This window comes from Anopheles merus, chromosome 3L (genome assembly GCF_017562075.2).
Source record: "Anopheles merus strain MAF chromosome 3L, AmerM5.1, whole genome shotgun sequence".
Classification (NCBI taxonomy): Eukaryota; Metazoa; Arthropoda; class Insecta; order Diptera; family Culicidae; genus Anopheles; species Anopheles merus.
The window spans coordinates 14,646,881-14,660,250 of NC_054085.1; the positions used below are offsets into that span (position 1 = coordinate 14,646,881).

General features: G+C 45.9%; 1 protein-coding gene across 6 annotated transcripts in view; it reads left to right on the plus strand.

Annotated features, from left to right (window-relative positions):
- LOC121600661 (kielin/chordin-like protein) overlaps positions 1–13,370 on the plus strand; it is a 156,495-nt gene that overhangs the window by 14,960 nt on the left and 128,165 nt on the right. For 4 of the 6 annotated variants that reach the window (XM_041929488.1, XM_041929483.1, XM_041929485.1 and 1 more), the window contains exons 2-3: positions 3,974–4,629; positions 10,182–10,309. In XM_041929488.1, coding sequence (XP_041785422.1) covers positions 4,415–4,629; positions 10,182–10,309 — 343 coding nt within the window. In that variant the 5' untranslated portion in view covers positions 3,974–4,414. The other 2 variants (XM_041929487.1, XM_041929484.1) reach the window with 2 other exon arrangements.

Below are 13,370 nucleotides of genomic sequence, written 5' to 3' on the forward strand. Positions count from 1 at the left end.
CGGATCTTGTTTTCTTTTTTTTCTTCTATACTGTGCCGGATCTTGTCTGTCTCGGCGTACAAATGCCTAACTTAAAGCAGACACACAAACACATCTGCGGAAATTGGCGTTACTGAGGCGGCAAAAGAAAAAAATCAATACAGCAACAGTCCCATACACAGAGATTTGTTTGGTGTGACATTCGCCGTAACCACCGTAACGAGACGACCCACTTTGTCCTCACCAAAAAACGCCCACAAATTGGACCCGATCCTGGTATGCGCTTCTACCATTCCGTCCACCTTGGACTTTCCCCTTTTCTCCCAGTTTCTGGCAGTTCAAAAATTGGCCACATTAAGCATAATTTATAAGCGTCTATTTACGCAGTTTTACGGCCTGCGGAAACTTTCTGTCCATCGCGCTCGTCCCGCTCGTCCCGCTCGTCCCGCTCGGTGACGCAGCATTGACAGCGGCCGACGGGGCATGTAATCCGATAAGGACGCCCGGTGGCAGTTTCCGTTTAGCGCCAAGCCGCCACCGTTCCCGTTTGATTCAACCTGGGTGCGCACAGTGGGTTTTTGATTTCCGGAACGCACCCACCCGCCGAGCAATGTCTATGGTGTCTGTTTGACGATGCCAAAGACCGAAGCGAGAAAAAGACCATCAGAATTCGCTTGTATTCCGCTGTTCTGTGGTATTCTTTTTGCGCCCAAGAATGCGTTAACTTCATCTCGGGCGCGTTTTCTCCGCGTGAACCGGTGAGCTTTTGTTACATGAGCGAAGGGAGCGCAAATTTCTCGCAAAAGCGCCTGTAAGCGCCAGCCGCCGTGGAGCTTTTTTTTACAATCAGCCCGCGGGTTATCATATTTTATACACGAGAATAGCGCTCTTTTTTTTTCTTTTTTTTTGTTGCTCAGTTCCGTTCCATTTATCCAGCGGTCGTTTGCTTGCGCGGGATCTTAAGGATTACAGCAATTTTAAGGCACTCTTTGGCTTGAGAATACCAACGACCTGTCGTCACCCATTCCCGGCGGGGGCTTACAAGCAGACGCAATCCATCCCAGGAAAGGTTGGAACTCCGCGGGGAGAGAGGGTGATGGTATGTTTTCTGATTCAGGGCATTTTTCCTCATTCGTGGTTTATGGTCCCTTGAGCAGACCCAGTTCCTTCCCATTGGGTTGGGTTTGTTTGGTTTGAAATATTAAAGGTAAGCTTGGGTTGCGAACGTAAAACGCGCTCTGTACGGGAGGCCCCCTTTGTACGGCGTGGTAAAAAAGCAAATCTGGAACAACTGTCGGGGACTGTAAAATCCCGAAATTATGAAGTTGGTTACGCTCGTTCGCAGGCGGGGAGTTTTCAGCCCGCCTCTATCCACGCCGTATCAAGTTTCAACCCCAACTAAAACGGCTTAATCTTCAGGTTATGCTGCTTGTGAGGACTTCATTTCATCGCTCGGTACGGTAGCCAGCTTCTTGTAGAGAGCGTGTGCTCCTGCGCTGTATATTGGGGAAATGTGTTGAAAGAAGGGCGCAAGAAGCACGACAGAACACAGCTCGGGCCAATAGCATTAACAGCATCAGCACAGGATGTTACGGCAATATTACCAATTTAGAGACAATAAAACCTTATTAATCTTGTTATTTATTCATAAACACTCAATTCCTCCACCGGTCTCTCGTGCAGGATTACGCAGCACGGCACGAGACGGAGTGGACCCGGGTCGGATCGAGGGAGTGTTAACAGCTCACCTTTCACTGCCGTGGCGTCGGTTTTGCCTTTCGCGAAATTGTGCCGCGCGTGTATTAGGCAACGGAGCGGAATTATTGCCCGCTTTCCGGGAAGTGTCCGTAGATGATGAAGCACACAGAAGGCCCGCGCGTGTGGGATGTGTGTGTGTGGGAGCGCTAAGCTTTCTGGACCGAAGAAGTTCGGGATTAAAACCACTCGTTTTCGGGGAGAGTGGTTTCGAGTAGCAAATTTTGTAGTAAGTTGCACCCTTTTCTTTGCGCGCTCCCAACAATAGAACGTACTTTGTGAGCCTCTTTGTCTGTGTGAGTGTGTGGGTGCAAACAGCAACTTCTCACGCTCATCTTACCGCCCACTGAGGACTAACAGGTCACGGTGCAAAAAAAAGGGCATTAGCTTTTGCAGTGGGGCTTTTGGTGCGTGTGTGTGTGTGTGTGTGTGTGTGTGGGTAGCGATTGTAGTCGGCAGTAAGCTGAAATGGGTTTGCCCCGTCGTTTAACGTCATACTTTTGACGAGCTTTGAGTGGGAAGAGAGAGAGCTTTCGTCCGAGTGGTTTTGCTTAAACATTGATGTAATTTAACGGCATGTATTTTGGAAACAAGATTTCTCTGGTAAGAGATTTGTGGAATGAAAATAGAATAAAGCGAATAAAATTGTAAACTGAAACACTTTAAGCAATTTAACATAATCCAATATTGCTCAAATTTTCAAACTATTCTGAATGTATAAGAATCAAACATCAGATCACAATGTTTTACATAATTACATTACAATCTGTACATGTTGACGCCTTAAAGTTGTATTTGATAGACGCATATCAGCAATGTTTCTGTGGAATACAAATGCACGAAAATCACCTTCTGATAAAGACTAATGAAATTAGATATTTTAATTAAAAACCCTTTAGGCGTATGAAACCATTATACAAGCTGGCAGCTTCCCTTACACGTATTGTCTATCGTACCATACCATTGGGTATCTGTCCGGTATCATTTCACCTGACACTGACAGCACAATATCATTTCACTCATATCACTTACGATGATCGCTTTTGCTTCGTTTGATTTATTTGTTAATTTTACCCTGCTCATTCGCAACCACATCACGCTCGTCACGTTAAATAATGCTCTGACTCTTGCTGCATGACGTTTGCCGCTTTCGGTTACGTTCTGTGAGTTTTCCTCCAGTTTGTTGTTGTTGTTTGTGTTTAATTTGTGATGAAATTAAATGTCATTCGGTAATGAAAAATTCCTTCATTTTCATTTCACATTTCACGCTTTTCCAGTTCGTCACACTCCCCACACATATACCCTCGAACATCCTCAATTTGCGCAAGCGAACGCTTTAACGCACGGTATCATCACTGTACTAACCGAACACGTGTGTGCGTGTGTGTTTGTTTTAAATATCTCCCCCACAGCAAGTTAATCCTCAACCAAGCAAGCCGGACCTGTTCACGCGGATGTAACGATTAATTTCATCACCCGCTGCACCACACAACAAACGCCCGACGACGCGAGAGGACGGACACGCTTTCCCCGCTGGTGTAATTCGCATACAGTGTAGCGCGCTGCAGAACAAAGTAACGGTCCCACGCATGCCACGATGACAGCCGTTGACCATTTAAAAGATAATAAAGCTTAACGTGCAGAAACGATTATTCCCGGTCGCACGCGGCTGCAAAAAATGCGATGAAAACCATTAAAAGAACAAAGTAGGCGAAAAGTAAAATTGCTTCAAGAAGAGGTTTACTGCGAGCGAAACAAAAAAAAAATTGAGTATCATTGCAACACACACTGGCTCGCTTATTCACTGTGCAAGTGGTAGGAAAATGGGAAAAAATTGAGCAGAAAATCGTCGTCGTCGGTTGCATGGGGAGGGCACTGTCGTAAATTAAATTTTATGCACCATACGGAACCATCATCGAAGCTTGAGGGGCACACTGTGTCAGGGCTGTACAGTACAGTAACCCGAGGACAGGAAGAGAGAAGGAGCGAGCAGTGTGGCACCAGTGTCTTTCGAGCTGTCAGTGGTGATTTTATTTTATTTCCCTAATGGTTTATGGGTGGGCGTCTCGCATCCCGCAACTTGAGGTTGCGTGTGCGCTCCCTGTCCATTTGTGGCAATGGAAATCATAATTTACGCGAGCGCTCTCCACTCTTTCAGCGGCTCGTTTGAGTCGTGATGGGCCGTGCCTGTGTAGGCAGCGTGTTTTTCATGTTTGCAATTTTCCATTTCATTTTCCAGCATTAAAAAGAGCACAAAAACACGGAAGAAGCAGTAAGCCATGCGAAATAATCAGAACTGATGTGCGTTGTGGCGGCAAAAGTGAGTTTCGCTTTCAATAGTGACGCGTAGTGACGCCGCAACCGTTGTTTCCCAAGGCCGGAAACAGTGTAATCCCGAAGGCCAGAAAACGAATCACGCAGTTTTGCTACAAAAAGCGGCCAGATTAGGGCGTAGGATTTGGCAGTGCACGCGGTATCTTTAACGCTGCTCGATTGGCGTTGTATTGGCAGAAAAAAAGAAACTTACATCGGAAAAAGTGTGATTTCGTGCTGTGTTCCCGCTTTGACCGTGCTTCTGCATAAGTGTTGAGTGAGTGTGCGTGAGTGTTCGAATCACACACACACACATACAGGAGATCCCACAAAGCCCTCCCCGTCCAACGCGGGATGCCATGAGTCGATGGGCGAGAAAATGGGAAAAGTTCTAGCGGCCATCCCGGCGCTCAACGGCAGCATATCGACGATAAATTTCAGCATTAAGCTGCTCATCTACTGTTTGATGGTGCTGAATGTGAAAACTTTCGGCCTGAAGTGCGTCTGCAATCCGGACGAGTGCGACATCATCCGGCCGGAGGACTGCCCGGGCAAGGGCTACATCGTGTGGGATCCGTGCAAGTGAGTATCGGCACCTTCTGTTCGTTCATTTTTTTCTTTCGCCTATTTTATCTGTACGCTTTCGATTTGCCCATGCCCGCACGCCCACTCAATTTGGCCAATTTTTGCTGGGCTGTCCTCCCTTTCATGTGAAAGTGACGTGTGCCTAAGGGTCGGTGTACGCTTCCGTTCGATGGGTTCATGGATGGTGCAATGCAAAGGGTCGAGGTAAAAATCGATCCACTCTCCTCTCTGTACACTCGAGGAGCATTGCGAGGACATTTGGGACACATTTTTGCCAGCATAACGAAAGAGAGAAAGAGAGTTCAACATACGGACGCTAGCTGTGGCTTAAATTGGGTCAGTTTTTAGCATTTGCAAACGAAGCTGGTAACGTTAGATTTTATTAGCACGACATTTAGATTAGTTCCATGAAGTGTGGTTTAAGTTTCTGTGTTCTGTTTGAACTCTGGCTGTCTGTTTTCCGCTTTGTCCGGTCCGAAACCGATGGGCACAGCTGCACACATGCCCGATCGCACAACATTTGGACGATATTTTAACCCTGCTAAAAGGAAGGGCTTGAGGCCCGTTAAAAAGAACTTTACAAGCTTCAAATATATGATGACCCCATGCTCGGAGCGGCCCAAAATGGTTAATGCTTGTGCAACAAGTTTTTCTATGCTTCGGGCTGAGGAGTTTAGAAAGGGGCAACAAGTTGTGGCCGGGGTTGTAGGGCTGCTTAAAATGGCATCAAAAGGTTGTCTATAAATTTATTCCCAGCACGTACCCCTAAAGGGTTTGATGAGATAGAATAGATAACTCGTGTCTTTTTTTTTGCTCATAGTGAGCAACATCTGTTGGATGGATCTGTTGAAAGCGTGTAGTTTGAAGCGATGTAAAAGGCATTTGTTTTACACTGCCTTATGATTTAGACGTTTGATTTTCGATGATGAAAATGATTGTTGATGTGTTACTTGTTAGGTCGTTGTTCTTCCTTGTATCGATTAATAGGGAAAATTTATCAAGTCCTCCATGCAAATGATGTGGGTAAGGGCCAATGTCATCAGCACCGAGCAAGATTGTGCCGTACAGAGCTTTCGAGGAAATTTGTGTAGCTTTTTTGCTTCCCTATACCAAAGTTTGTTTGTTAACTTTCGCTCGTTCGAACCCCACCGAATTTGTAATCTTGAGCTCAAAACGACCTCAACGCAGAAGTCTACACCGCGGGAGACGACAAGTTTGCATTTACATGCGACAAGTTTGGGTGAAGCTTTTCCTTTTTATTTTTTGGGAGTATGTGACAGGAATGATGCCTTGACATGACATGGTCACGACCGCACAGTCCGAGATTGTGGTATGACATGGTGCAGAAACATTAAGTTATCGCCACGGTGGAGTTGGAGGCGTAAAGTTAACACACTCACACGAGTATTTGCTCGGTAGGAAAAGTTGACAGAAAGTTACTTTCTGTTAGTTCCGAGAAAATTTAAAAACAGGATGAAATGTGCTAGAAAGGTGTGTTCAGAGTTTTGTGTTACTTTAGATCCATAAAAGGTTAAACACCTTAACGGTTCATTTTTGGAATAAAGCTCTCTAAAAAAGCTTCACGTCAAAGATCATTCCCTAACTATGAGTCAGTGTTTTTGACCTTTCTTAAATAGTAAGAAAGGTTCTAATTCGTTTATAATATCCTCACCTACTATTTGCCCGGATTTTCACTAACTGGCCGCACCATAAGCATATCGACTTAGGTATTATTGTGCTCCTGAACCGTCATCAAGACCAGAAACAATGTACTATGCTCTGATTAGGATAGCTAAGCGGCTGGCATGGGTTGGCCCACCAAAAACCTCTCGAAACAACCAAACCCTACTCCAACATGTCGCTCAAACGACACCGAACAAGGTCGTTAGCAACCGTAAGCCCCATTACAGACGCACAGAAACTACACGTCGATACGTTCAGCTTTCGGCTTGAAATTAACCGCAATAAAGCCAGCCATTTTTACAACAACACACAAAACCACATCCTAATGATGATCGCTTGGTGTGTAATATGCTTTCCCTGCGTGGTAGTAGTCGCAGCACGAGTCGCTCGCCGTAACGCCCACAAAGCACTCATAAATGTCACGCTCAGGTTGGCCGCGCAGGGTCTTGGTGGCAGCTTATGGTGCTGAGTGAGGTGAAACTACTACACGCTATAAATTAGCCGCTTTATCGGCCACACATGCCCCGCCCTGTGCCCAGCTCGAACACGTGAAATCGTAAAACCATGCTTTAGCTTCAAATTTATATCTTCCAAATAGTGCAATTAACACCACCTCCCCTTTCGGTGTCGTTTGGATCGCGAAGCGTTTCCCAATCCGCAGGTGGTGGTGGCTATCGCCCATTCCCGCTCCAGGGCGAAACGCTCACCTTGAACTGCTAATTTATGGTCACTTCGTGTGAGGCACCCATTTCGGAAATCGGTTCACAATTCCAGTATCCTTCCGTGGGTAAGGTAAGGTAAGGTTGCGGGGCATGCACTTGGAATCCAGTATCACGCAAGCCCCCGTACCCCATTGGAAGCAAAGAAGTGTAGGTATCGGTGCTGCCGTGCTTAAATTGTGCCTAAAAATTGACTCACGTGATCAAAAACAACGGTCAGTAGCCTCGCTTAAGTACCTTCCGCTACGCTAATTACACCTTCACGGGAGTAATGAATGGGTTTGAGCAAAAAATGGAAGCCAAAGAAAATCATTTAGAAAGCAAAAGGGAGCAAAAAATGGGGGAGAAAAAGTCAAATTCATCCAATTACCAATTACAGAACGAATACACGAAAGGGAAGCTTTTTCCGTTCAGCCAGACAAAAAATCTGCATGCAAGTGCAATGAGCATCGTTTAGAGGCAGGACACGAAGGACAATTTATTGGACATTGCCTACTTCGATTCTAGCCCTTCAGGCCTTTTTTTTGCAACGTCTCATTGGGCTAGTCTTATTTGACACGAAACAAAAAAAAAATGTTGTAAAAGCTCTGCCCCTTGTTGTTCCTTAATCCACTGCTCGAAGTCCCTAGGCTAGGTGTTTGGGGGAGTGTTTTACATGTTATTTTGCCTGCCTGGGTGGCGCTGTGTTTTTTTTCTATCCTGGCCAAAGCAAAACAGCACTCCGTTTCGTGTACGATTTCGAAAAACTCTTGACAGCAAATTCCCGTGATTCCTTCGTACCGATATTTGCATGCTACAATCTGAGCCGAGTACAATCGACGCCCACAAAAAATAGGTGTGTACGTATGTATGTATGGGTGTACATGGGCCCTACAACAGCCGTGTATTTTCTTTGCACCCATTCGTGTTGGTCAGGGTTGTTTTCGTTCGCCTTTTTTTGGTGTGTGTGTCGTTTCTGCACAAATCCTTTGCTCTTTTTGACACCTTGATCGAGATCCCTGCTTACCCGAACCGGCCTGGCGTGGGAAAGTAGCAAGGGGAAAGTTTTTCCGCTTTCCCTCTTTTACGGTTGATTGTAGTGCCACTGTTTTCGTTGAACTTCCCTTGCCATACACTGCCTCTGTGTTCTGTGGCTGTACGGGGCGTAGCTTTGCTTCGTTATGCTTGCTTCATTTTTCAAAACTACAAACGCCCCAAGTGTAATAATATTGCTCCATTCGGTCCTGTGTGTGTGCCTTTGCTCTTTTTGGTGAAGCAATTCCTTCCCGCTCCGTCCCCCTGCGACCAAATCGCACTCACTCGGTGTGGGTGTCAATAATGCTTGGCAATGGAGAAAGGGCGGGCCGCCGAAACTAGCCCGAAAAGGTAGCAAAGCAAATAACGATACGAAGAAGGAAAGGTTGGGAGGGAAAATCACGACAAGCGATGAATATTCAACGGGAATGAAAACCTGCCCCTAAACTTTGGCACAGCAAGCTCCGGTCGGACGGTCGGTCGGTCGGTTGTGCCCCGGAGCGATCAAGGGATGAACTATGAATTCTTAGTCCCTACTATGCACACTCCTGTGTCCTGGCCCCGAGCAAAAGGTACAAGTAAGAGGAGGTGCTGATTATTTGCTGATAAACTCGCCCTCACTTTGGGAGTGTGGAAGCGAGAATGTGAAGCACCCGGGGGCGACAGAAAAATAAAAGAACTAGGTAGCAAAGAGCAGTAGCAGCAGCAGCAGTCGCAGAACTTTGGTCTTTACAGCCGGCGCAGCAGCGCGGGACTGGCTTGACCATGGGACGCTAGGATTATCGTTGGCTAAAAACTTTTGGAAGTAGCTGTGCTGTATGTATGTGCTTTTTTCCCACACTCTGTATATTCCCTTCCATTCTAACCCTGTATTTATGTAAGCGAATGTGTTGGCGAGTGAAGTTCCTAAATGGATATGGGTAGGGAAAGGGAAAGTTCAGAGCTGGTTGTGCTTGTTTCAGCACACAGCACAGGATAAGAGGTGAAATGCTCTTCCACGTAGCTGGTAATTGCTGACCATTTGTCTACGGCAGTGGCAAGTTCTCGGTATTATTGCTTTAGCTCCTGCCTTGCTCGGACAGCTTGGAGCGGCCAGTGGACAGAAAAAGGTACAGTGTTAAATATACTCGAATGTTTGTAAATGATAACCTGCTTTCAATTACACTAACGAGCTTACAGAGACACATTTGCCTGTTTTCTTTTTAAATCGGAATGAAACTCCATTCTATCGTTTCGGTTTATATATTCTCACTTCACAGCAATGGAGCGATAAGGTAAAAAGCTGTCTATTTGTACATAAGTTCCAAATTAATCTGTGCCCAGCATTGAGAGCAGCAATTGAAAATGAAGCACATTTTAAATGCTTTAAACCCCCCACGCGGTTTTCGTTACGGCTTCAAACGATAATGGCATTCATTCGAAGTAAAGCAGCCAATTAACCATGGAGACGCCTGGTGCTTCATGCCGGTCGAGTGGTGTGTGAGTGTGGTAATAGTTTTCCACTCATTTCACCGTTTGATCGAATGGAGAGCACCTCTACCCGTAGTGTTGCCCTAACGACATTCTAGCAGCAGTGCTCCAAAAACCAAAATCGATGCTCGTAAAACCAAATGGCAAAAAGTCACGAACCTTTACCATTCCGGCGGTTTCCTGTTTGGGTAGCGGGAGGCGCTAGGCTGGCGGTGTTGGAAAATGATTGCTATAGTTATTTCCCACGTTTCAAAAGCTCCACTCACAGGCAGGTAGTGTGGCACGGTTTTGATGTGAAATTTTCGCAAAGTGAAACAACTAAAAAAAGGAAAGAGTGAATAAGCACACTACACAGCTTGTTTTGGAGTTGATGGAAATTGTTAAATTTAATGTATCGCTGCGAGGGTGCATTGCCACATCAATACACACCCACACACACACACACACACTCGACAAATCATTTTCCACTGGCCCCGGGGGTGGCGAAAAGCGTTGCTGTCCAGTGAATTATTGTACTGAACTGTTCCTCACCAAGCTTCCCTTTGGGCCGCCCGATGTTCACTTTTTATTGTTAAAAGTTTTCGTTTTATGTTATTTTCACCTCGCCTGATTTTCACCATCGCTCTGCTTCTCTTTCCCCACTCTCTCTCTTTTGCTGCACAGGTGCTGCAAGGTGTGTGCCCGGACGCTCGGCGAAGCTTGCGGTGGACCGGGCGGTTTTTCCGGCACGTGTGAACCACCACTTAGCTGCGTTTCGAAGCCACCGGTCGGTGGTTCCGGCGTGTGTATGGGTAAGTATGGGCGTTTTATTTTTTCAAATGGCCGCTGAAAAGGTGTACTGGTGTAAATGGTGTAATCATAATCGTGTGCGTTATGTGGCGTTAAGAGGGGTCGAGGAAGGAGAGCATTCAATTTGTCAACCAAATCGGTTGGCGGGTCAGGACATCATAAATTGATCCTCGTTTCGGGAGATGCATAGGAAGGAGGAAACGATTAAATTGTAACAGCAAAAAAGCGTCAGGTGTGTGTGTAGCAGTAGCAGTAGGATAACGATTAGTGAGATTACATCAGCACCAAAGTGGTTCGATTGCCATTTGCACTTCATAAATTATCGATTAACGGTGTGGTTAAAATGTGACGCAACGTTTTTTCAATAGGGGCGCTTTCAACTGCGATAAAAAGGCACGTAATTGATGGACGCTGTGGCTTAGTGATTTGTTAGCTTTGCTGCGGATTTTACAGGACTAACCTACTGCTTATGTTAATCGTTTGGGTCAGACAATCACTCTTAGTTTGGTAATTGTATGGCTTTTTTATGTTCTGTCAATGGTGTATGAGGTTGGGAATGTATAATCACATTTGTTTAAAGATCCTAGAGGATTAATTATTTGCACGATTTATTTATGATCGAATACACCCTCGACCTCGTTACTAGCAGTAATTGATTGAGTACAATGTAATTATTCAGCGATAGAGATAGAGAGCAAATGCATCACTTGTTGGGTTGATCAAGTTGAACTCTAAGGGAAGAATCAACTTTTGTTACAGTTTTACTCAGCATAATCCCATTAAAACTGCATGTACTCCATTTTTATTCATTTTCAAGCTCCATGAAGCTCGACAAAGTACACTGCAATATGGTTACTAAATTATCTGTTTCGAGCATTGAAAACATTGACATGTAAACACCGTCGCAAAACACTGCAATCTCCACTAAACAGCCACTCCCATTTCGGAGTACAATTTCCATACTGCACAAATAAAAAAAGTCTGTTTATGAAAATACTAAACGAGACGAGAGAAATATAAAAAGAAAACAAAACACACACACACACCGAACGACGACGAACGCAAACATAAGCAAGTAAATATTAGCTCTAGCCGCCGCTGCCGTCGCTTGCCCAGGCGAGCTTCCGGGCGCATGCACATGCTGGGCGTACGGGAAGTTTTCATCGTCCGGCAGAAATGAAGAGCGACCGACCGTTCTCATGGTGGGCGGCATCACTCACAAGAACGCTCAATCTGCGGGGGAAGCACGTGGACGAGGCGACAAACGGACGCCGGCACTGGCAGGACAAGCTCTCCAACCTGCTTGCCGTCCAGTGCTGGGCGCCGTTCGCTGAGAGGAGATTTAATTAAAATGAAATTAAATCTGTTCCAAAGTAATTCCTCCGGTCCGGTCCTGGGAAACGCGTCGTCTACGTCCGGCTGACGGCGGGTGGACAGAATCATCAGTGTTTCGAGGGATGCCGCGACCGGGGACACCACCATGGGAAAGAAGTTTATTAATCATCAGTTATTTAAAGGCAGAAGTTGTGGATGCGCACCCCGAAGGACACGCCAGCAGCTGCAGGTGCACATAATTTGATCTTAATCTCGATGAATCCACCACTTCACGGTGGCAAATGATGGCTTGTAAGAGCTGTAAGACCACCAAATCCGTACATTTCAGCAAACAATGGGTTAACGGGGAATGCCTTCCGCGCGTCAGTAAAGATATTGTGATGCACCATGTTGTTAGGACGCTGCAGGAGAAAAGCATCAACAAACACTCAAGACATTATTCTGATGATTATGACCTGACCCGCAGCCTTGTAATTGCGCACCACGCACATTACCATGCCATTGTAGTGGGATGCATGTTGCCGCACATTAAGATCACATTACAAATTATCCTCTCCCTCCCCGCTGCCGTTCGGTGTTAATGCACCAGCCACCAACCGTGAAAGGCAAAGCCCCAGGAGTAGTGGCACGTGTAGCAAATCAGGCCCAGCCCTTCTTTGTGCCACATTCTTGTAACCTTTTCTCGAACGGTCATTAACACCACTGTGTTTCCCGTGGTACAACAAAAAGGAGTTAATACAAAAAATGCACATAAATTGCACTTGCTTTTCAGAGAGGAAGAAAGCGAGAGAGAGAGAGAGAGAGAGAGAGAGAGGAAGAGAAAGGGCTCACTTGTACTAGGAAACCCCGGAACCAACGCTGTCTGTTGCAAATTATCGTTCCCCTGTTTGGAAATGCGGCAAGCAGTTTTTGTTTCTCTAGAGTGTGGAGTACTTTTTATCAATGTGTGTTATTCCTGCCACCACTGCTGCTGCATTGGAGCATCCGTTTTCTCTCTTCCACTGTGTTACTTTTGCAGTAACCAGTTCTTCCTTCCGGGTGTAAAAGCTCTTATTTATCACAAAAAACCACTGGTTTCACGAGCAGCAGACCAGCATTGGATCGGGCAACGGAGGACAGGAGCGTTTCCCTTCATCTGTGCAGTGTCCGGCATTTGGATTGGATTGTACCGTAGGGCTGGTGAAAGCAGGAAGAAATCGGTCTGTCTTTCAGGATAGATTAACCCATTTTATCTGTTTTCCTGCGGTTTCCCACAACCTTCAGATGCAATTCGTTCGTAATGGCATGCTGCTTTACTTTAGCCATACAGTGAGACGCAGAAGGGAAAAAGGGACCCATTTTATTCTACCTGGAATTGCAGTGGATGACTGTACTGAAGGACTGTTGGTTTGGAAGGATGTGGAGCGTTATACTTTTGCCACTTTACTGCAGAGAGAGAGAGAGCGAGAAGTACGGCTCGTATCTCGAATCAGGGGCTTCATTTTTCATAAATATTGGCTGGTGATCGAAGAACGGAAGCACCGGAGAAAGTACCGGTATCGATCGCGCCAGGTATAATACGGCGAGCCGAATTTGTTCCACTCAATCTATCTGCACCGGTATGGAATATGTTAGCAGAAGCTGGATTTGCAGCATGTCTGCTGTGTATTTTATATGGCGCAGCCAGCAAAAAAACCGGTCGGCTCCTTCTGTGCGCGTTTGCTGAATGTGATATCAGTTTCGTTTTCG